The 24,007-nt window shown below is 48.1% G+C and overlaps 2 protein-coding genes and 1 long non-coding RNA gene across 7 annotated transcripts in view; all 3 read left to right on the top strand.

Moving 5' to 3' along the window:
* LOC123650962 lies at nt 1–11,114 on the top strand. The gene is made up of 2 exons (XR_006740520.1): nt 1–54; nt 10,169–11,114. It is a non-coding gene; the product is annotated as an uncharacterized LOC123650962 (long non-coding RNA).
* Nucleotides 2,263–10,951, top strand: CUNH2orf72 (chromosome unknown C2orf72 homolog). Of its 4 annotated transcripts, XM_036421459.2 has the most exons (4): nt 2,263–2,915; nt 6,021–6,137; nt 8,252–8,287; nt 8,437–8,578. In XM_036421459.2, the coding sequence occupies exons 1-3, from the start codon at nt 2,300–2,302 to the stop codon at nt 8,254–8,256; spliced, it is 738 nt and encodes a 245-aa protein (XP_036277352.1). In that variant the 5' UTR covers nt 2,263–2,299; the 3' UTR covers nt 8,257–8,287; nt 8,437–8,578. The 4 variants fall into 4 exon arrangements, with proteins under 4 accessions (XP_036277352.1, XP_036277349.1, XP_036277350.1 ...); XM_036421456.2 differs by lacking the exon at nt 8,252–8,287 and having other exon boundaries at nt 8,437–10,951; XM_036421457.2 differs by lacking the exon at nt 8,252–8,287 and having other exon boundaries at nt 6,024–6,137; nt 8,437–10,951.
* Nucleotides 11,115–17,468: 6,354 nt separating the features above from the next.
* The window catches only part of PSMD1 (proteasome 26S subunit, non-ATPase 1), a 78,298-nt gene continuing 71,759 nt past the window's right edge, over nt 17,469–24,007 (top strand). The window contains exons 1-2 of one of the 2 annotated variants that reach the window (XM_036421444.2): nt 17,469–17,654; nt 23,627–23,670. In XM_036421444.2, the coding sequence (XP_036277337.1) occupies nt 17,639–17,654; nt 23,627–23,670 (60 nt within the window). In that variant the 5' untranslated portion in view covers nt 17,469–17,638. The remainder of the gene's footprint in view (nt 17,655–23,626; nt 23,671–24,007) is intronic. The other variant, XM_036421443.2, reaches the window with a different exon arrangement.

Raw genomic sequence — 24,007 nt, forward strand, 5'->3', positions numbered from 1 at the left:
AACCAAAGTACATGCCCTTGACTGGAGTCGAACCTGGGACCCTTCATTCCGCAGGTCAATGCTCCATCCACTGAGACAAACCAGGTAGGGCAATAAAAGTATATTTTTTTAAAAAGTGATTTAATTCTTCTCACTATTGTTGAGCACACCTATAGTATTGATTTCTCTTCATGTTGGAGTGCTTTCTCTAAAAGTGTTTTCAAAGAGGGACTCTATGTGATAAACCTTCCCATCCTTTGAATACCTGATAATTTAACTAGAAATCAAAACTCAGTTTTAGCCAAAACCGGTTTTGGGTGTGCAAGAGGCAGCTGATTGATGATTCTCTCTCATTGATGTTTCTAACTCTCTGTCCCTCTCTCTTCCTCTCTGTAAAGAATCAATAAAAAATATATATATATTAAAAACCTCAGTTTTAAATATTATTCAACTACCTTAAGGCCAGTGTTGCTGTTAAGAAATCTCAAGTCAGCCGAAACCAGTTTGGCTCAGTGGTAGAGCATCGGTCTGCGGACTGAAAGTTCCCAGGTTCGATTCCAGTCAGGGGCATGTACGTTGGTTGCGGGCACATCCCCGGTGGGGGGTGAAAGGGGGTGCAAGAGGCGGCTGGTCGATGTTTCTCTCTCATCGATGCTTCTAGCTCTCTATCTCTCCCTTTCTCTCTGTAAAAAAAAAAAAAATCAATAAAATATATTTTTTTAAAAAGAAATCTCAACTCAATCTGATTTTTGTTCCTTCCTTACTCCTCTGCCATCCAGCTGCCTAGAATACAGATGTGATCCTCAGTAAATATAGGTTGAGCAACTGAATCACTGAGCAGGTGCTGGAATCCATCCCTGAGTTCAGTCCAGGGCTTCTTGCTTCTACTCTTGGGCTTTTCCCACCCAAGCTTCTGATTCTCTGCCTGGGCAAAGCCGGTACACAGAGGCAAGAGGTCATGTTAACAAAAATATAGGGTCCTTCCCACAAACATTGGCTAAAACGACTGCTGGATGATCAGTCTTAGGGCAAGAGTACTTGTGCATCTTTGAATCCCCACTGCTTACACACAAAAGGTGCCCACCCTAGCCGGTTTAGCTTAGTGGATAGAGCGTCAGCCTGCATGCTAAAGGTCCCAGGTTCCATTCAGGTCAAGGGCACATGCCCGGGTTCCTGGGTAGGGGGCATGCAGGAGGCAGCCAATCAATAATTCTCATCAATGATGTTTCTATCTCTCCCTCTCCCTCTTCCTTCCTCTCTGAAATCAATAAAACTATATATTTTTTTAAAGGTGCTCAACAAAGGTTTGTTTTATTGAATGGACATACAAATTCTCCAAGAGATGATTCATTGTAAGTATAGGAGGCAGGCCAGAGGGTAACTAGACCAGCGGATTGAGAGTTTTATGGTAAAGGTGAGAGCTGAGTATTAATAGGTTATTGACCTAAAGGGCCTTTGGTATAATAGATGGGAAGTAAAGAGCCTCGACCATCACTGCAACGACGCAGCCACTGGCCACATGCAGCTATTTAATTTAAATAAAATAACATGTAAAACTCACTTCCTCAGGTTTACTGGCCAGATTTCACGCTATCAATAACAGCCACGGGTGGCTAGTGACTACTGCATTGGACAGTACAGATAGATTAAAGCACTTCTCAGAATGGTCTGTTGCACAAAACTGACCTAGACCCTTAAAGGAAAGGTATTCCTGCCAGTAATAAGTATTTGCTGAAATAATGTGCCCTCAATTCATTTTTTTGTTAAATGCTGAAGGCCCCTAGTGGGGAGGGGAGGGGGTGGTAAATGACAGAATAAAAGAAACCCCTGCTTCCTTGCTTTTCTCCCTTCCTTACCCCTTCTCTGGTGCCCACTACCACCACCATCACCCCAAAGCAGCACTGTTTGGGGCAGGCCCTGGCTCCACAGGTTCCTATCCCAACACCCTATAGATTCCTCAGACGCATCTGCTCCAGGTCTCAAAATTAACTTGGGAGGGATATATTTGTTCACGTGATCATTTCCCCCTTTTGCTATCCTGAACCTAGTAGGTGCTTAATAAGTATTTGTTGGGTGGCTGGAGGAGCGAACGCAGGGCTCAGTGTGCCCCCTTCCCCAACAGGCCCCGGGGAGGCTGGGGGACACAGCTTCTGCCGCCAGCCCAGCAGCCGGCCGGAGCGCGGAGAGCCGGGCCCGCGGGCGGGGGGTCGGGCCGGCCCGGCCCTGGGGGCGTGTCCTCCCGGGGTGAAGGCGGGCGGTGGCGGGCGGTGGCGGGCGGCGGGGCTGTAGCTGCGGCCGCACCGGGCTAGCGGCGGCGGGCATGGAGCGCGAGCTGGAGGCGCTGGCGGCGCGGCCCGCACTCCCGGCGGCGCGGCCGGAGCCTCCGTTCGCGGCTCTGGTGGAGGCGGCGGGCGGGCGCGGGCAGGTGCTGCTGGTGGGCGAGCTGTGGGAGCGCGAGCAGAGCCGCGCGCTGCTGCGGGACTTCGCTCGCGCCGTCTTCCCGCCGGAGCCGGCCGCGCGCAAGCCGGGCGACGCGGCGGCCGAGGGCGCCGGCCCCGGGGCGCGCGGGGCGCGGTGGGTGCCCGGCACGGCCGGGGCGCGTGCCATCCGCTCCACGCTGGTCTTCGTGCTGTGCCGCGCGTCCTCGCTGGCCGCCCGGGAGCCGCGGCGCCGCCTGCGGGAGATGCTGCGCGACGTGCGCGACCGGCGGGTGGCCGGCGCGGCGCTGGTCGGGGTGCTGGTGGCCGAGGCGGGGCCCGAGGACGCGGCGGCGCCGATGCTGCGGCTCCTGGAGGCGCTGCTGCGCACCGTGTTCGGCCGCCAGGTGGGAGGCCCGGTGCAGGCGGCCACCTACTGCCCCGGCCACCCCGCCGCCAGCCTGGCCGTCCAGGCCGCCGCCAGCAGGGCCCTGCAAGCAGCCGGGCCCGCGCGACCAGGTGAGGGGACGCAAGGCCCGGGGGGCGCAGGCGGGCGGTGGCTGGGGCAGGGCCCCGAAGTTGGAACTCTTTAGGCCAGCCCGCTGGTGCACCGAGGTAAACTGAGGCCCCGAGAGGGGAGGTGCCTAGCATTGGTCCTCTCAGCTAGCACGGAGCAGGCCCTGGGCCAGGGGGCGAGTTTGCCCCGGGAGGATCCTGAAAGCATGGGGAGGGACAGTGGCTCGGGAAAGCCGAGGGAACGAACAGAAGGCAAGGGGAGTTGATGGAGCTAGAGGGGTTACTGGGCTGGTCAAAGATCTGGGATCTGGGGGCCTGGGGGAAGATAAGAGGGGAGAGGAATGGGAAGAGATAGGAAAGCCTTGGGTTGCACAAATTTCAAGGAGGGATTAGGACCGAGTTAGGACTGGAGGGAGGGGATTGGTGGTGCCTGGAGCTCCTAGCTCCTAGGACGCTGCGCAGCTAAGGTGGGAAGGTGGGGAGGCGGAGGAGGCTCGGTGTGTAAGCGCCACGGGTCCTAGGAAGAAGGCAAAAGGAATAGGTGCTGGGACTTGGAGGTGTGGGGAAAGGGTGTGAGGGACTGAATGCGGACACGGAGTTTTCTAGTTCCTCTTGGCTACCCGCCCTGGTTGTGCAGCCACTGCAGTGCCACCTCCCTTCCCTCTCCTGCAGTCTGCGGAGCCGAGTGAGGGTCTTTTTCTGCTGCCATCCACAGAGTCAGAAGCTCCTCCCTCCTGGTACACAAGGTGTTCCAGGAGCTTTCCGGTGTCCTCGGGTTAAAATACAGACATTAAGTACAGCTGGATCTGGCAAAGCTGGGAGATATCGGAGCATTCTTTGCAATTCCTGCTTCCCCCACCGCCAGCTCCTGCCTTTCTCCAGGCCCTCTAGTCTTCCCTCCATTCTCTGCCAAACTTTCTTTTGAAGACAGAGGCTGCTGTGCTCTGCCTACCTGGACACTGCTGTGTAAATCAGCAACCCGGAGGTGCCAGACTTGGGGGGCGGGGGGTCCCAGCAAGGAGACCTGGTACCTCTGATGTCACAAAAGTCACAGACCTACCTGCCAGCCTGGCCTGCTAGGTGCAGGCCATCCATAAGAACCTGCCCTAACCTCTCCCGTCCCCCCCCCCCCTGCCTGCCCCATGCCCACAGCCCTTTCTGCTGCATCTGAAACTCCACAGCCTGCATCCTGGAAGACAGGGAACATCCTGAGGTGGACTGTCATTCTGATTGCTGACCTGGCCCCCTGGGAGGAAATTTTCTACCTTCCCCCACCCCCAATGAGCTGGTGCCTGGAAAGTTCTGAGCCCTTAGCTTCTCCCATTGCCCAGGAAATAGCTTTTAATTCCCCGAAGCCAAGCTTGCTCTGGCCTCCTAAGCTTTTGTATACACATTGCAGTTGCCTGGGATGAAAGTCTTAAAGGCCTTTTCTTTCTTCCTTTTTTTCTCTTCTTTCTTTCTCTTCTTTCTTTCTTTCTCTTATTTTTTTCTCTTATTTCTTTCTTTCTTTCTTTCAAGGCCTTTTCTTTCATTCCACCTCCTCACCTGACCAACCCCATTTCATCATTCAGAACTGGACTTCCTCCTCCAAGAAGTCTTCCTGTTCTCCCTTATTCCTTTACAAGTTCAGAAATGAAATCCCAAAACTTACCTCCAGTCTCTAGTTTCTTACCAATGGCTTTGGCACTTTTCCTTGTGCATTTAATCACCGATATATTCCCATTTCCCATTACCTGCCAGGCATGCAGAACCCTTGCCTCTTTTTAAACACTAAATTGATCTCTACTGCATTAAAATAAAAACACGCTAAACAATATGAAACCTTTTGCTAATGACCACAGGTTATGAGCATGATTATTGTCCACTAATTTATTTGTCCACTAATTTTGTCTGGGCTTTTGCAGTGGGCAGCACCACTCACACATTCATGATGCTAAGGTTTTCCTAGCAATTGCGTATGGCTTTTTTAAGTCTCCCAGTCCCCTTCCTCACTGCCTCATGGTTATTCTTTTTTTTTTTTTTTTTAATATATTTTATTGATTTTGTACAGAGGAAGGGAGAGAGATAGAGAGTTAGAAACATCGATGAGAGTCATCGATTAGCTGCCTCTTGCACACCCCCTACTGGGGATATGGCCGCAACCAAGGTACATGCCCTTGACCGGAATCGAACCCAGGACCCTTCATCCCCAAGCCGACGCTCTATCCATTGAGCCAAACAGGTCTCGGCCTCATGGTTATTCTTATACTTTTAGATTTACTGCCTTTTTACATGCCCTCCTTCTCACCTAGTTTATGCCTAATCCAGCTGCCATTGGGTTGAAAAACTAGGAATCCAGTCTTTTAGAACTGGGTTTGAATTAAGAGTAAATAAGCCCAAAGTAAAGAAAAATGAACACCGATTTTGCTTTGGCTTCCTGGAGTTGTTTTGTGTGTGTTTAAAAACAAAAAAACAAAAAAACTCCATTGCAGTTACCTTATTCCATATAGTTGGGGCTCTTAAGTGATCCGTACATCACTTGGGTGATACTATAATAAGGAAACTAGAATCAACATATAAGTGTTTTGTATGTGATTATTTAAAAAGATTAAGCCTTTTCATAGTAAGAAATAGTTTGAACTAAAAAGCAGGGGGAAATTACTGCTCCTTGCATCTTTTCTTTGGTGCTATGTAATTGTAGTTCATATCCTGTCATTCTTGTCAAGGTAATTTCCCCAACATGGTACCTACGTCATAGAGTTTTTGTGAGGGTGAAATGATATAATATATATAATGCAATCCTTATATAAAGCACCCTGACCAGAGATTAAATCTGAAACCTAGGTTTGTGCCCTGACTGGAATCAAACCCACAACTTTTTGGTGTACAGGACGATGCTCCAGCCAACTGAGCTGTATGGCCAGGGCTGTTTGTTTGTGTTTGTGTTTGTTTGTTTTTTCAAGTACAAAAACTCCTCCCCTTTTTGCAAATCAGAATCTTTGTTTCTAATCAGACAGTTGAAACTAGGGCAGTTAATAGTTGAAGCTCTTGGTTTGCTTAACTGAAAACCTCTCAGTTGTGTCAAGCACCATGTGACCTGCTGCCTCTGGGACTTTGTGTTCCTTTTAGCAGAAGGAGCCTGGGAGAGACCGGGCCTCCCGGTGCTGTTGGCGTGCTTCTCCTGGGGTCCCTGGAGCCGGGGGAAGGACCCGGATGCCACTACCTCCCCCAGTGGTCCCGCTCAGGGTGAGTGAGTTGCTTCCTGCTCCTGGGCTCAGGGCCACGTGCTTGGGTTTAAGAGAGTGGTCACATGCACAGGAACCTTAGGGAGAGAGAGGACTGACATCCATGGAGCACTGACCATGTGTTCAGGGTGAGAGTGAGCAGTGTGTGAGGTGCCCCGGCCACCAGGGGTCAGCACACCGGCCTGATCACAGGGCTCTAGCCCCAGGAGTCTCTGACATGGCAAGGCACGTGGAGTCAGACCCATGGTCTCACAGAGCAAGTGAGGGGGTGTCAAGGGATTGTCTTAGTCAGCAATGGGAAGATTTGAAGAGGGAGCATCATGAACAAAGGCTTAACAGTGTAATGTCATGCTCCGAAAAGGGACCCCTTTCAAGAGTGCCAGGGGTGAGGTGCAGAAGGAGACTGCTGAGAGCTGAGGCTGAAGCAGAGAGTTGAGACCCTGGCGATTTCTGAGCAAAGGCCGCGGAGACTAGGGCTGTGTTTAGAGAGGTGACTGGACGGGAGGAGCAGGGAGCCACCAGAAGCAGACCCACCTAGGAGGGGCTGCATAGTCCCAGGAGGGACGATGAGGGGCCTGGCCCAAGGGGGGCAGTGTTGGATTGGAGAGGAAGGAGCTCACCAGCCCGGAGCCATTTCTAGGGTAGAATCATCAGGCTGCTAAGGGGAGGTGAGGGAGAAGGAAAAGAAAGTGAGATCCACAGAGGTACTCCATAGGCTTAGTTTGCTGTGACCCAGAGAGGACTGACAATTGTTTACTGCTGAACTACTAGGATATGATCCGAGAAATGCATCCTAGGCGATTTTGTCACTGTGCAAACGTCACAGAGTGCACTTATACAAACCTGGATGGCGTAGCCTGCTACGTGCCTAGGGATAGCCTATTGCTCCTCTGCTTCGGAGCAATGGGGGTTTTTCCGCTCCACTATAACCTCATAGACCAAAATGTCATTATGGGCGCCTGAGCTGCTTAAATCAACACCCATTTATCCTCTTATACTTTCCAAGGGTCAGGGTCAGGACACAGCTTAGTGGGGCCTTCCATTCAGGGGCTCCCAAAGCTGCCTCACTGTGGGCAGGCTCATGCCTTGACGGAGCCTGGATCCTCTTTCAAGTTCATCTGATTGCTGGCAGAATTCATTTGTTTGCCACCGTAGGACTGAAGGCCCTGCCTTCTTGCTGACTGTCAGCTCTGAGAGTTCCCTCCTCTCAGGTGCTCCTTCAGTGGGCAGGGACTCCTTGGGCTCCTACCATGTAACATAACCACAGGAGTGACTCTCTGACACCTTTGTCATAGAAGGGGCCCAAACAAGGGAGTGACTAATCATATTCACAGGTCTCACCACACTCAAAGGAGAGGATTATGCAGGATGGGTTTATACCAAAGGGTAGGGATCTTTGAGGCCATCTGAGAATTCTATTGGAAAGCTCAACAAGAACAGAAGAAGGAACACAAATATTTATAAAGCATTCTCTTAATCCCATCACTCAAAGGCAAATACAAATTCCTATTTGGAGTAGACCCATTCTGCCCAACCATCTGTCTATATCTCCTTGTACTATTTAAATTTTAATAAACTTGCTTCTATATAGTATATAAAATCTGCATCAGGTATTTAAAATTTTTGATTGCAAAAAATGTTAACTTAGACCTCTCCATCATCATTTTGGGATATTGACATTGAAATAATCTACAGATCTTGATATTCAGATTTCCCCAATGTCACTTGCAGTTGTGTGTGTGGGGTGTGTGTGTGTGTGTGTGTGTGTGTAATTCAAGAAACTTTAGACATCATTTTGAATGCCTGAATCCCATTATATGGGTGAATCAGTTAATTTCACTCAATCCCTTTGTTGGACTTCAAATCAATTAGGATGTAATTGAATTCAGTTACAGATCAAGAAACCGTGACTCAACTAGCACAAGCCGCACAGACACTCACGATCTCACTAGGTGATTCAGCGTCAGAGCCCGCTGATTCAGGGGCCCAGTGACCCCACCAAGGACTCAGGATCTTTCCTTCTCTCTGAGGGGCCATCCTCGTGTTGTTTCATCCGTAGTCTGGTAGCAAGATCACTGCAGCATTTCCACTAATTATTCCTAATTATCTCCTTAGGATAAAATCCTAGAAGTGGAATTGCTGGGTCAAAGGGTATGTACATTTTTAAGGTTTTTGATATGGTTTTTGCTGTGTTTTTTTGAGTAGATAGTCACTGGGGCCAATTTCCTTCCTTTGGTTCCTAGCTTACTCACTCATAGTCTCTACCTTCTGATTGGGTGATTCCCTCTCTTGTGTTGCAGGTAACTTCCGGGAACCGGAGGAGGAGCTGGCGCTGACAGTCATACTTCCCAACGGAGACTGTGAGGATCCTGGAAAGGGGTCGGGAGCCTGTGACCGAGCTGCCCACACACCCGACGAGCCCACTGGAGACTCCAGATGAAGTCTGGGCCCCGGGGGGGGGGGCTGCTGCAGCTCCTCACTGCGCCCCCAGGCCTCCACGCTGACCCTGGGATTGCAGTCACTACGAAGCCCCACCTTCCAGGGAATTGCCCAGTTGACAGTTACCAGCGAGGCAGCTCGACTTACTCAGCTAAGCCAGGCCTGGGAAAATGTATCCTCTGGGAACTGGGTCCCTCCCCCACCTCCAGTGTGGTCACTCTGGTCTCAGTGAGGTTGTTTGTTCTCTCTGCGCCTTGGTTTCTCTGTGCCACTGAGACAGAGGGCGGCTTACTTTGAGGCTCTGTGGTGCTGGGGCAACCGTGGTTGTGTGCATGAGCATCCATCACTTCACATGCAGCTGGAAAGAACTCTGGACCAGGAGTTATCAAACAGGAAGAGGGGAGCTCTTAGACCTGTCACTCAGCCAGGGGACAGGCTACCCACCTGCACACAGCACTGGAAGTGTGTGTGTGTGTGTGTGTGTGTGTGTGTGTGTGTGTGTGTGTGGCTTCACTGTGACTGTGGGGCACCCCTGGCATTTAGTGGGCACCTCGAATTGTGTAGGGCAAGCTCCAAAAACAGAATTGTTCCACTTTGAGATATTGGATGAGCCAATCTCTTCCCCTTGTCAAATTCTAGGAAGAGCCCTCCAGAGCAGGAGGGTTGGGGTTCCTGGGACCTTGGCTCCTGAGCAAGTCAGAATAAAGACTGCACTGCCACCTGGAAGCCTGGGGGTCTGGGGCCTGGGGGCCAGAGCAAGATGCTCTGTGTGCTGCTGGCCCAGGACAGAAATAGCCTTGCACAGCCATGAGAAGAAAGAGCGGTCTTTCTTCCTCACGTTGCCATTGACTCTCTGTGCCAAGTTCTTTTGAGAATAAGGCACCAAGCAGAAGGGAAGTTGGGTTATGGATTAATACCAGGGCGTAGGACTTGCTCTCAACCTCAGCTCCTGACCTAAGGCCAAAGCCGACCCAGCCCAGAGGTGCCGAGTGCAGAATCCCCTTTTCTCTGGTTATGAGTCAAACAGGGTCAATGACGTTCCTTTAAAAGCCAGGAAGACCACCTGTTCACTCAGAGGAGGAGCTCTGCCTTACCTCCCTTGTCTTCCTTGCCCGCCAGGAGAAATCCAGTCTCTGGAATTTCTGATTTTCCCTGGTAGGAAGTACTATCGGGAAGTAGTTAAATTCATTCATTCATGCGTGACTCACTCGGCAGACATGCAATTGTGCCTACTGTTTGCCCAGCGTTCTGGCAGGTGCTGCATAACTTCCTTGAGTTATTTCTGCCAAAATAACTGTGATAGTGCCAAAATGTGGACTGGCAAGCCTGTGGCTGTGGGGCTCTGTGATGCAAAAGAGGACCCTCGCTGCTCTGTGGCTCAGTTTCTTTTCTGCGACAGGGAGCCTAATCCTTACGGGTGTGAGGGCAGGTCGGATGACATCTTAATTTGGGGTGGTTTGACAGCATGTGTCATTTTAATAATGCAAAAATATCTCTCCAGTAGAAGGACCCAATTGACTGCCTTCTGCCCAAGAATGGACTCAATGAATTACTGTTGATGTCGTTGTAAAATATGGGGACTGGTATTGTTAGAGCTGCTCTATTTTCCTATTTATCCATTAATTTCTTTGTAATGATTTGGTTGGAATTTTGTTATTTGGTCGGGGGAGGGTAGAAAAGTCTAAGGCAGAAGTTGAAAGGCAGAAGCCTCCGCTGTGTTTAAAAACTCAGGAGTTTGTTGCCAATATTTGATACTTGGGGGATTGCACATAAAAAGCTTGTTTTCAGGGAGCGGGGAGGGGTGTGCTATAATTCCTCCCCCACACACTGGAGTCCCTTTCTCACCCTCCCCTCTACTGCACTTCACTGAGATAAGCCCGCTGCCTGGTCCTGGCCCTGGGAGGCATTTGAGTTTGCAAGCCTCTGGTACAAAGGGTGGTGTGCACATTTTTTCACCACTTTCAGTATTTCCTGTGAATATTCTTTGTTGACTAAGATTGGGTTCTGCCTCCCAACTGATAAGGACTGGACTGCCATCCTCCCAGGCCCCTCTGGGCTTCCATGGCACACGGCTAAGATAAGCAGCGTCCTTTCCTCTTGTCTAGCAGACAGAAGAGTTGGGTGCTGGATTGACCTTGGTGTTAGGCCTCCTCCTCAGTGACCATTACAAGGCCTGAACTCTGGGGTGGGCCTGTCTGGGAGTGGAGGCCCAGGATTGGGTTAGTGGTGCCGGGAGCCATTGACCAGGGGCCCCCGGCGGGTCACAGTCTGGGCTCTTGGTACTAATCTTTCTAACAAGGCAGTTGAACTGCTTCTGGCTTGAATAGATGATTCCTTAGACCTAATAAAACCGAACGGTGCCTCACTGCTGTCTAATGCAAACACAACGGCTCTTCCCCTTTCTGTCTTGGGAGCCGGGCTTCTGGGCAAATGGCGGGAAGCTCTGAAATAGTCTAGCCTGAAGGTCCACGAGCACCGCCCTGAGGGACATCTCTGCAACTTTACCGGCTGGTGCTGGGAAGTATTTAAAAAGAGATTTTTTAAAAAAAAAAAGATAGTATTTAGCTCGGTGGTTAACAGGGAGTATATGTTTGCGTGTGCACACGCACGTTTCATGCGATAAAATGGCCTTAACAGAGTCTCAGAGAGCCCCTTATAATATTAGTGTCAGTTTCTCTCAAAGTATTTCTCTCCAAGATTGGCCACACAAGAGGAGTTCCTAGGTTGTCAAGCCAAAACCAAGGCAAACCTGCACCCCCAAACTGTGGTCTAAACAAACCCCTCTTACCCCAGACAGAACCAGGCCCCTCATTTTGAGTCCTGGTTGTAGATGTTGGGTTCCTTTCTTGTCACCCTGACTTTCTTCTCTCCCTCACTGAGTGCCAAGGTCTTCGCAGAGTGGGGTGTTGCCTCGGATCATTGCCCCAACCCCAAACTACTCTCCCCCTGACCACCTGCCCCCAAGTATACAGCCAGCTCCAGAGGTCCTGGCTGCCGGGACAGCCGCTCCCAGCCCCTTGCTCCCTGACAGGAGTGGGTTTCATTTCAGCCTCTACACCTGGTCTGGTCTGAACTTGTGCCAGAACCCAAGCAGGCGAGACGGAGAAGCCGGCCAAAGGCCTGGCCTGAGTGGGCGGTCAGAAGGAACAAGACCTGGGGCGAAACTAAACCTGCCCTGCCCAAGGGAAACCTAACGCCAGGCACGCATGTAGCTTTAGGTCTTCTAGTAGCCACATTGGAAAAACAAAATGAAACAGGTGAAATAATCTTAATGATATCTCTTATTTAGCCCAATATGTCCAAAATAGTTTTTTCAGCTGAAACCTATTTGGCTCAGTGGATAGAGCGTCGGTCTGCGGACTGTAGGGTCCCGGGTTCGATTCCGGTTGGGGGCATGTACATTGGTTGCGGGCACATCCCCAGTGGGGGTTGTGCAGGAGGCAGCTGGTCGGTGTTTCTCATCGATGTTTCTGACTCTATCTGTCCCTCTCCCTTCCTCTCTGTGAAAAATCAATAAAATATATTTTAAAAAATAGTTTTTCATCTGTAAATATTAAGGGGAAAAAATGAGACATTTGAATCTTTGAAATCCTGTGAGAATTTTACACCTAGAGCCCAATTCAAATATTAAATTTTTATCCAAAATACGTGGTCTGTCTAGATTTTGTTAAATTTTCAGTTGAGAAAATAGATTCACATCCTCAGTTTGTTTCAAAATATACTTAAAATCTTCCCTATAACTGAATTGGTTATCAGTCTTAAATTTCAATGAAACAAAATTAAACATAAAACAGTTTTTGCCCTAGCCGGCTTGGCTCGGTGGATAGAGCATTGGGCCTTGGACAGAAGGGTCCTGGGTTTGATTCTGGTAGAGCATGTACCTTGGCTGCAGGCTCAATCCCCAATCAAATGTGTGGTCAGGGCATGTGTGGGAGGCAGCCAATCTAAGTGTTTCTCTCATATTGCTGTTTCTCTTTGTCTCTCCCCCATCCTTCTACTCTCTCTAAAAATCAATAGAAAAATACTCTGGGGTGAGGATTCGAAACAACAACAAATCCGTTCCTGAGTTCACCTGTGGCTCGCGGCGATGGGGGTGCCGCAGTGATGGTCTGGAGCACTGGAAACGTGCTGGAGGCCTGCCTTGGGGGTTCATTGTGGCCCCTCCCACCTCTGGCACTTACCCAGAGGTGGTTAGTCATCCAGACCCTGGGCAAGGTGAGGACAGTGACTTCCAGGATCAACTCACTCAGGGCAACCTTCCGGATAGGAGTTGCCTTCTTGAGCATGATCCTTAAAGGAAGGAAAGGCCAGCGTCTTATGGCTTCCTGGGTCTCTCTGTGCCTCAGTGAGCCGAGGCCGATTCCAACACTGGCCAGGTGTTTCACTCCCACCAAGCACCCAAGGTGGGGAGGGAGGCCTATGTCACCAGCTGCATTGCACTTTTCTTCTGGCATGAATAAATGCTTCAAGCAGCAGCCTGGCCAGTCCCGTGACATAAGATCTGAGGTTTATTGAGCACTGTTCTATGCCAGACCCTTGAAGAGAGCACTTCCCCTCTCAGCAGCCTTGCCAGGAAGATGGACCTGCCCCTCTACAGCAAGGCTCGGCGACCTCAGGGCCACAACCAGCGCTAAGTGACAGAGCAGCGTCTCCTGGCTCCCACACCCGCTCTGTGTGCCTCGTCGCACTGTAGCTCAAAAAGCAATCAAGCCTGATTTTTGACAGTTTGGCTGAGGCCTCCTGTGGCCCAGGGTTTAAATGCCAGGAGGCCAACCAACGGACACAAAACTCTGGGGAGGGTGGGTATGTATGGGGGGTGGCAATGGTAAAATATGTACACAGATAATAATTTAATTAAAAAATTAAATTAGCCGAGACCGGTTTGGCTCAATGGATAGAGCGTCGGCTTGGGGACTGAAGGGTCCCGGGTTCGATTCCGGTCAAGGGCATGTACCTTGGTTGCGGGCATATCCCCAGTGGGAGGTGTGCAAGAGGCAGCTGATTGATGACTCTCTCTCATTGATGTTTCTAGCTCTCTATCTCTCTCCCTTCCTCTCTGTACAAAATCAATAAAATATATTTTTGAAAAAATAAAAAAAATTAAATAAGTAAATAAATAAATAAATAAATAAATAAATAAATGCCAGGAGGCTAGGGGTCTCGGGTGTAGGAGTTGGTGCTCACAAGGCGAACACCACTTCCCGAATTCCTCATCGTCTGTGGAGCACCATGACCACTAGAGGGCGCCACAACGGGGTCCTGGAGATGCTGGGGCAAAAGCTCAGAACTGAAATCCTGTTGGAGGTGGGCACAGGGGCAAAGAACAGTTCCTCCCTTTGCCCTTACAGAGGCCCTGACCAAGCCCCTACTTGTGTGAGCCCATAGCTGTCCTTGTTTGGGCTCCTAAAATTGGAGGGAGGTAGTTGTTTATATACAGAGCACTTGGTAAGAATTCTCTCTGTGTTTTACTAAGTCCCAAGTCTTTGCTGAAAATAGTTTGTCTGGGAAAGGGCAGGGGTTTCTGAAACTTAGATCTGAATTCTAGCCTTGTGTCAATAACTAACTGACAGCCCTCGAGTACTTCCTTGTTCCGTTGGAACATAGACAAAGACATGACTAGCTGTAGTGGGGTAAAAGCTGTAAGAGAACACATAGTGGGGTAGGCAAGGAAGGCTTCCCGGAGGAGGTGCTGTTTGAGACTCAAGACAAGTCATATTAGACAGAGGTGGGAGGGGGGGAGGGAGGAAATCCTTGAAGACTGAAGAAAGAGCAGGTACCAAGGTCAAAAACAAGATTCATAGCCTCATGGCCGCTCTGGGAGTCACATAGTTCTGGATGGATGAAGCATGGCAAGCCAGGGACATGAACATGGAAGGTAAGCAGGGTTGGGTGAAAGCCCCAGAGGAGCCTGAGGAGAGGCTCCTTGCCTTCCTGTTTCCCGGTAATGCTTTTGGCTGGCTGTGAAAGTGGACTGGAGACTTGTGAGAGAGCAGACAGGAAGTCCAGGCTGCTGGAAACTGTTGCAGCTGGAAAAGAAAGAAGAGGGGAAGGCCACCAGCGAGTAACGGAGCGACATGGGAACTGGGCTGGTCTGAGAAATGTTAAGGAGACCAGATCTGGTTCAAACCAGATCAAGGTGCCTCTTAGGGTCCTGCTTCCATAACTGATGGATACCCTTCCCCACACTGAGATCCAGGCAGGGGACATGGTGGGTGGGCTGGGAGGCATGGAGAAGTCTGTGCAGCTCTGAGGTTAAGAAGCATCAAGCAGACATGTCTGGTAGGTGTGTGAGCCTAATGCTCAGGAGGCAGGGCAAGGCTGCAGGAGTACATGTTAGGAGTCACTATCTTGTCCATAGCAATAAATACATCGATCTCCCACAGGAGAACAGGGAGTGCGAAGACAGCTGTGGACAAAAACACAGAAGAATGAAGCATTAGGATTAGAGCCCGAGATGGAGCTGAGGTTTTCAAGTAGCAGAGGCAGTAGTTAAGGTTGAGTTTTGAAAAGGTTGCTCTGGTTAAATAGTGCAGAATGGGAGAAGGCACACATATGGGCCGCCATCTAGGCGAGAAAGCAGCATTCCCAAGATGAGAGGGGCCTCAATGGGGCTCAAATGAGGTTGGGGTGATTACAAGCACAGCATCCATGCCAGAGACATGATTGTCCTCCCATAGGAAATGTCTTCTCTTTGAAGAGCAAAGGTGGCAAAGTGGCCAGCTCTCCACTTTAAAACATTTTTAATAAGTTGCCAACATTTCTTTTAATTGAGTATAATTGGCATAAAACGTTATGTTTTTTAAATGTCTTTTATTGATTTCAGAGCGGAAGAGAGATAGAAATATCAATGAGAGTCATTGGTCTGCTGCCTCTCGCATGCCCCCTATTGGGGATTAAGCCTGCAACCCGGGCATGTGCTCTGACCAGGAATTGAACCATGATCTCCTGGTTCATAGGCCAATGCTCAACCACTGAGCCGCGCCAGCCAGGAAAACATTGTGCTAGTTTTTTGCATACAACACAATGAGATGGTATATGTATATGTATATTTTGAAAAACAATTACTACAATAAGTTTAGTTGGCATCCATCACTGCATATAGTTACAATTTTTTTTTATTGTGATCAGAACTTTTAAGATTTACTCTCGAAGCAATTTTCAAATATACAGTACAGTATTGTTGGCTGTAGTCACCAGGCTGTACATCTCCAGGACTTTTAACTGGAAGTTTGTACCTTTTGGTCACCTTCAGCCATTTTGTCTATCATTTGCCAACTTTACAAATTCATAAGATTTCACATGAAATTCCAATTTGGGGCTTTTCTTGGAAGAATCATAGCTCTCACAGCAACAGCCCTGCATTTTTGCACGGCAATGCTGCAGGAGCTGAGTAGTCACTACTCTCACTCTTCATTTTGTCACCATCCCCTACGGCTTTCATAAGTGTCAGTTGCAATCCACTATCTTGCTGAGCTGGCATTTTCTTACTGTACTCCTGCTCCATTCATTTCCATTACCTGTTACCTTTTGTTTGTGATTTCTCTGAATTTGAGGAACATGAGTGTCTGTTGGAGGGATTGTTCAAAGTGCCTCTGTAAAATGATACTCCCAAACATTCAATCTGTTTAAAAGGAGCTCTTCAAACTCGTTTAATAATTACATTTGATATACTTTAACACCTATAGCTTAAGAATACTCATTTTTAAAATATATATTTTATTGATTTTTTTACAGAGAGGAAGGGAGAGGGATAGAGACTTAGAAACATCGATGAGAGAGAAACACTGATCAGCTGCCTCCTGCACACTTACTGGGGATGTGCCGGCAACCAAGGTACATGTCCTTGACCGGAATCAAACCTGGGACCCTTCAGTCCACAGGCTGACGCTCTATCCACTGAGCCAAACCGGTTTTGGCAAGAACACTCATTTTTCAAAAATCCGCACATACACTCAAATCTGTTATCAACCACAAAACATTGACTTGTGCCACTAAGTTCCAGTGTTTTGAAAACTAAGCGTTAGTGATTATTGTCCAATTAAATGCAAGGCTAGTGACTTTAAATGCCATCATTTGCCACTAGTATTTGTCAATGCTTTCTTTAGTACTATTAAGGTAAGATGGCCATTGAAGCTGGTATAAGACTGCACATGGCAATCACAACTGCCATTTCCAATTTCTAAAGATATATTAAAAATCAAGAGCCCATCGCTAAGGGGGAAGGGGGTGGGGAGAGGAACCAGACAGATGGAAAGCAAAAATGGAAGACTCTCCCCCACTACTCACGTTTGGAACACTTTTCACAGTATATCTTTTTATACTTACGATTTTTCAAACATGTAAATGTACAGTATTAACTATTCCAAACGTAAATATAAACATCTGTTGTTCAACATTTTAATAAAGTAATGATGGATTCCTTACAATGAAGTATTTTCGTGAGGCTTTCTTTTGAAGACGGGTTCTGCTTTTTTTGGAGGGGGTTCTGCTTTTTAAAGTTTTTATTATTATTATTATTACTTTTTAAAGAAAACGGTCTTTGCCACATCCTTAGCCCCCAAAGGCTTGGAAGGGTGGGCGCTGCAGTGAGACCCCCACGCAGCAGGTGGCACTGCAGCACGCACCGCTCGCACTTCCCCTCAAAGCCCTTTCTCAGCAATGGCGGGTGACGGCGGAGGGGCCTCTTTCTAGGCGTGGCCATTGTGAGGCCTGATCCCAGGTGCCGACGAGTGTCAACACCCTGGGAGAGCTCTGACCTAAAAAGGGGTTAGAGAAAACAATGAAGCTCTCTGTGCATCCTTTCGCGCAGGCCGGGGCGTAGGCGGTGGCGCGAAAGGCGTAGGCCGGAGGAGGACTTGTGCCGGGGCGGCAGGCAGGACGGTGGACAGCCCATGGGCGGTCGGGGTCCTGAGCGAGAAGTGAACCGGCGGCCCGAGCTGGCGACTGACTGAGCAGCGCACCGCGGCAGTGAGGAGGCGCGGCGGAGCCTGGGGTCCTGAGTTGACAGACACACTGCGGAGCCCGGACTGCGAGTGAACAGGCGGGCGAGTGCAGGGCGCAGCCATGATCACCTCAGCCGGTGAGTGCGACCGCAGCGGGCGCCCAAAGGGAGGAGCCGCCATGCCGGCTTTTAGCTGAGTCAGGGCCGGTGACTGGGCACCTCCCGGCGGAGCCCCGGCCTGTGCGGCCGCTCGCTGCCCAGGGTCCACTCCCGGGCCGGGGGCTGGCAGTCCGGCCGGGCCTCTCTGCCCTGGACCCCGTCGGGTTCGGGGGAATCGCACCAGGCCGCCCGACTCGGCATCCCTCCCGCCACACCCCCGTGCCCGGACCCGCGGTGCTTCTGGGTCCTTCTGGGACCCCGAGGAGTTCTCCTTCGTTCGAATCCTCCTGAGATGGACCACGTGGGGCCGTCGGGCCCCGGTCCTTACTCGCGGGTGGTTGGGAGGGACGACCCCCTTGTGCGGCCGGCCAGCGAAGCGGTCTTCCACTGGATGTGGCTCAGCCCCATTCTCCTTGGAGTGAAGCCTGAAGCCAGGTTTGAGGCGGGTCGGTTCTGGGCCTGCAGCAAGGGTATTCCGTGAAAGCACCCAGAGAACTTTTGTGTTGGGCGAAGACAGCTTTATACTGAGAGGCAAGCTCTGCATTTTTGAGGCTAAAGGCTCAGGAAACATTCTGCATTGAAAAGAGAACTCCTGGGTGTGCAGAGCAGGTTTCATGCACTTACCCAACCATCGTGCCCGTAGATTCCTGTAATGACACTAGAAACAGGATAAACTATACAACTCAAGATCCAGGAGTGACTTAAAACGCCCTCGCTATATGGATTGTTTAGGTTAGAGCTGTCCACAGCCGTGGTACTTTTTTTGTACCTACCTACCCCTTTCTCATCCTGTTTTACTCTACCCTTGTCCCACAAATATTTCGTGGTAAACAACTGGTGATCAGAAGACAGTAACTTGTACTTGGATGGAGTTCAAAACCATCTTATTTTATGAGCATTGCTTAAGAAATTGGTGGAGATGCTGGGAGATCGAAGTCATTTTCAAAGATTTGAAGAGCTGTCAGCTGTACTTGGAATTGAACGTTTGTCTCCAAGAGATACAAATGACTGGGAGGTGAATTTTAGCTTAATAAGAGGAAGAGTTTTACCAGTCAGAGCGATCAAAAAATAAAATAAGCACTGAGAATCTTGCCCCCTGTAAATGAAGGCCTCGTTCTATTTCACATCTACCCATTACCACCTGCTACCCCAGGCCTTAGCTCATCCCTTGCCTGGGTTACCGCAGCAGCCTTAAGACTTGTTTTTCCATCATTACTTTCATACAGTCCATTCTTGTAGTAGTCAGAGTCTTCTTTTTAAAACTTTAATTACATAATATCATTACTTTGCTTTACATCCTCCAGTGCTTTCCACTGTGTTTAAAATTCAGGCTCTTAACCAAAGACCTCATGATGATTTCTCCCTTGTTTTTAAAAAAAATATTATTTGTTTATTTTATTATTATTTTTTTAATCCTCACCCAAGAATATTTTTCCATTGATTGTTAGAAAGTGGAAGAGAGAGGGAAAGACAGAGAGAAACATTGATGCAAAAGAACACTTCAATTGGTTGCCCCCTTGCATGTGCCCTGACCAGGGGAGGGGAGGAACCTGAAACCAAGGTATATGTCTTGGGACCCTTCCGTCTGCAGGCTGACGCTCTATCCACTGAGCCAAATCGGCTAGGCTTCGGCCTTGTTTTGTACTCCTCTTTTCCTCACTTACTACACCTTAATCATGCAGGTATTCTTTCTGTGCCTTGAATATGTCTGTTTATCTCCTGCCACAGGGTTCCTGCACATTCTGTTCCTTCTTTCTAGCCTCCTGTTCCTCAACTTCTCCCTTAGCTTTTCAGTCTTTAGTCTTCACCTCAAATGCTAGTCTTTCCCGCTCATTTTATTAAAACACTAGAGGCCTGGTGCACAAAAATGGGGGTGAGGAGGGTGTCCCTCAGCCTAGCCTGCACCCTCTCCAATCTGGGACCCCTCATGGGATAACTGGCAGTTGGACATCCCTCTCACAATCCAGAACTGCTGGCTCCTAACTGCTCACCTGCCTGACTGATTGCCCCTAACTTCTTCTGTCTGCCAACCTGATCATGTCTAACTGCTCCCCTGCTGGCTCTATTGCCCCTAACCGCCTCTGCCTCAGCCCTGCACTAGGGACCCAGGAGTCCCTCCTCCAGCCGACCATAGGCACCCAGGCCGGCTGCAGCCGCAGGAAATGGTGGGCAGGTGGCTTTGCCTGTGCTGCAGCCCAGGACCATAGGGTGAGCGGCTTTTCCATCTCCCAGGCCACAGCCAGCCAGAGGTGCTGGTGGCTGGGACTGCTGGGCGGGCGGCTTCTCAGTCTGCCAGGCTCTAGCCTAGGGGTGTCGAACTCAATCAGAGAAGGGGCCAAAATCTAAAATCCAGCCTAAATCGCAGGCGGAATGGTTTACTGAACAGTCATAAACTGTCATTGTGATGGAAACGCAGCGGAGTGCAGTGATGACAGCGTGGTGCGGGCCACATTGCAAGGCCTGGCGGGACGGATTTGGCCCGCGGGCCTTGTGTTTGACACATGTGCTCTAGCCAGTTGCAGGTGCTGGCACCTGAACCGCAGGCAGGCAGCTTCTCCATCCTCTCTTGAATGCAGTGGGATGCGGCGACTTCTCCAACTGGATGCGGCCTGGGATCATGGGGCAGGCGACTTCTTCGTCTGCAGCCACCCTCAGGCACTGGCACCTGACTTCTACTCCCACAGGCCCAGATCAGAGAAGGGTTGGGGGCTGCTGACATGTTTTCTGTTTAATTTGCATACTCACTCTGATTGGCTGTTGGGTGTAGCAGAGTGATGGTAATTTGTATGTTTCTCTTTTATTAGTGTAGATGCTGCCTCTGTCCCTCTTAGCTGTCCCCTCCCTTCATCACAGTCCTGTAAATTACTTTGTTTACTTGTCTGATTACTGTCTTTCTCTCTGGTAGGATTTTGGATGGGAAACTTATTCTCATAATTATAAGAACATTGCCTAGCAGTTGGCTGAAGTTCAAAAGTATGCCTTGAATGAATAAGTCAACCCCTAAAGTGTTTGAAGTAGAGACAGAGAGCATTGGTGGTGATATAATACAGATAATTTAAACCTATCAGGTGTGGCAGGAGTAATGATATTTAGGTCCTACCCTGAGACTTTGGTGATAGTATAGGGTGTATTTGTTACTATCACTTGTTAACATATACTGGATTACATATCAGCTTCTCCAAACCGTTTGTCCCCCTATTTCCCATCGTTGGCTCACATTGGCTTAGGATCTGTCCCAGGCACCACACCAGCTGTGGGGTGGATTAGAAACTTCATTTATCCCGTAGGCACTGGGAACACAGTAGTGAATAAGAGGTCAACATATATACTAGGTGTTTCAAGAGGCTTGACAAAGAAAGGAGTGGAGAGGTAGAGATAGGTGTTTGCTGGAGGGAGATGTGAGACTGAGTGGGGTTTGGGGTTGTGACTTTTAACAATATAGGCGCATAAAAGAAAACTTTTAAAACGAGTCTCCCACTCCTCTTTCCCCTTTCTCATCCCCAGAGATGATAATTTTATTTATTTTTTTTAATTTTATTTTTAAAATATGTTTTATTGATTTTTTTACAGAGAGGAAGAGAGAGGGATAGAGAGTTCGAAACATCGATGAGAGAGAATCATCGATCAGCTGCCTCTTGCACACCCCCTACTGGGGATGTGCCCACAACCAAGGTACATGCCCTTGATCGGAATCGAACCTGGCACCTTTCAGTCAGCAGGCCAACGCTCTATCCATTGAGCCAAACCAGTTTGGGCAGAGACAATCATTTTATTTTATTTATTTTATTTTATTTTATTATTTTATCTTATTTTTAAATATATTTTATTGATTTTTTACAGAGAGGAAGGGAGAGAGATAGAGAGCTAGAAACATTGATGAGAGAGAAACACTGACCAGCTGCCTCCTGCACACCCCCTACTGGGGATGTGCCCACAACCAATGTACATGCCCTTGACCGGAATCGAACCTGGGAACTTAAAGTCCGCAGACCGACACTCTACCACTGATCCAAACCGGTTTTGGCTGAGACGATCATTTTAAACGTTTAAGCTGTTTCTTCTGGAACATATCTCCATATTTATAAATAATATTACTATAAATTGATACAACAGTTTTAGATAATATCTGATTTCTGTTTATCTTTCCCATTTCCTGCTTCCTTTTCCCTCCTCTAAAGGAGAGTGCTCTTTTGTTTTCAAGATGGAAAATATTCATGTGTGGAGTGTAGAGTATTTGATTTAGTTGTGTTCTGCGGACAGTCGTTTTATTTCTAAGCCAGGACAACTGAGTAACAACTTAATCAGAAGTGAAATCAAACAACAAAGTATAGGAAAATCTGTCTCCTCTTTTGGTAAAAGCAATTCAAAACACTATTGATTGATGAGAGGAATGGGGTAGCCTTTTTAGTATTTTGATGATCTGCTTTACATTTAAAGAATTCCTGTTTATCAGGTATTGCATATCATGGGTTTGCAAGACCCTCCCACCTCCTCCACACACAGTGATTTCATTCTTTGACCTATCTTCTTTCAATGCTGTCAGTTCAGTCTCTGTTCTGGACTTGTCATACCAACCTACAAGTTCTTTTTATCTGCTTTCATGCTTTTAGAATATAATAGTATGCCCTAACTGGCACCATGGCATAGTTTTGTTTGCTAAATTTTGTATCCTTTTCTGTAAGGGTCTCTAAAGACTACTGAAGCTATTTAGCAAACCTACACTTACCAGTTAGAAATGGTTATATTTTCTAAATAATGTTGCCTTGACACTTTTTAATCAAATTACAATTTCAACTCAGCATTCCAGAATGATTTTAAGACCTACGTGGTATCTGAGAGACAGTTTGGTTTCCTTTTACTTTATTCTAATATTCCCTTTAACATATGACTGTATTTGAAGGTGCTTTTTTTGGGGACAGTTGCTTTCTTGACTCCTCAGTGTTAGTCCTAACACCTCAAGATCATATGGGGAACACTGCTTGGGTAGTTAAAGTCAGAATAAGTAAGATTGCTCATCATTTAGGAAAACCTAGGTTGCTTATGATACAAAGGTGAAGCCTTTATATAGGTATCTTGAAATAATTAAAATTAAAAATCTCATACTTAAAAAAAATTCTACCCTGATGAGTTGATGACTATATAGTCTATTCTTTTGTATATAACTAACTGTTGGTATATTTTGTGACTAATACTATTCTAAAATTACTAGAGGCCCAGTGCACATAAACTGGGGGTGGGGAGGGTCCTTCAGTCCAGCCTGCACCCTCTTACAGTCCAGGACCCCTCGGAGGGGTCCTTAGCACTGCTGCGGAGGTGGGAGAGGCTCCCACCACCCCCACTGCGCTTGTCAGCCGTGAGCCAGGCTTCTGCTGAGCACGCTCTCCCTGTGGGAGTGCACTGACCACCAAGGGGCAGCTCCTGCATTGAGCATCTGCCCCCTGGTGGTCAGTATGTATCATAGTGACTGGTCTATCCACTGTTCGGTTGATTTGCATATTAGGGTTTTATTATGTAGGGTATGGGAAAGTTTTCCTTTTTGGTCAGTAAATTAGGCCATTGATTTTCAAACTATAGCAAGCATCAGTATCACAAGAAGAGCTGGTACCCCCATTATTTTATCCCACCCCCACAATTTGATTCAGTAGATGTGGGATAGGGCCAAAAATTTGCATTTTTTAACCAATTCCCAAGTAATGCTAATGGTATTGATCTAGGGATCATACTTTGAAAACCACTGAATTAGGCAAACAATGTAATATATACAGTGTTATGAGATAACAGTTAATTCTTAAAATTTGAAATATAAACCTTTATAGTTTTAAAGAAAAATAATTCCTCTAGTGAAGTCACTTTCAAAAAACTACTTTTTTCTAACTATCATATTTTTTTTACTAAGTTAGTTTCTCTCTTAGTATATATTTCATAATCAGGATATATCTTTTGTCTTACAGCTGGAATTATTTCTCTTCTGGATGAAGAAGAACCACAGCTTAAGGTATGAGTTGAAGGAAAAGTAATTTGGCTTACTACAATTACGGTGAAGCTCTTTGAACTTAGTAGTATCTGTATATCTTCCATCATTTAAAATAGCCATTCTTGGAGGGTACGAGCAGCCTGGGAGAGGTCAATGGGAGGAAAAGAGACATATGTAATACTTCCAACAATAAAATATTAAAATTTAAAAAATAAAATAGCCATCTTGCCCAGCCTATACCCAGTCATTGAAATCTAGCCCTAGAGGACAGTGCTTTGAGAACAGCAGTTGGTTTACCCTAAAGTTTAACAAAACTAAACCAAATAAACCTCAATATGGCACCTGAGCACCCCCCCAC

The sequence above is a fragment of the Pipistrellus kuhlii genome, unplaced genomic scaffold (genome assembly GCF_014108245.1).
Source record: "Pipistrellus kuhlii isolate mPipKuh1 unplaced genomic scaffold, mPipKuh1.p scaffold_m20_p_7, whole genome shotgun sequence".
NCBI classification, from domain to species: domain Eukaryota; kingdom Metazoa; phylum Chordata; class Mammalia; order Chiroptera; family Vespertilionidae; genus Pipistrellus; species Pipistrellus kuhlii.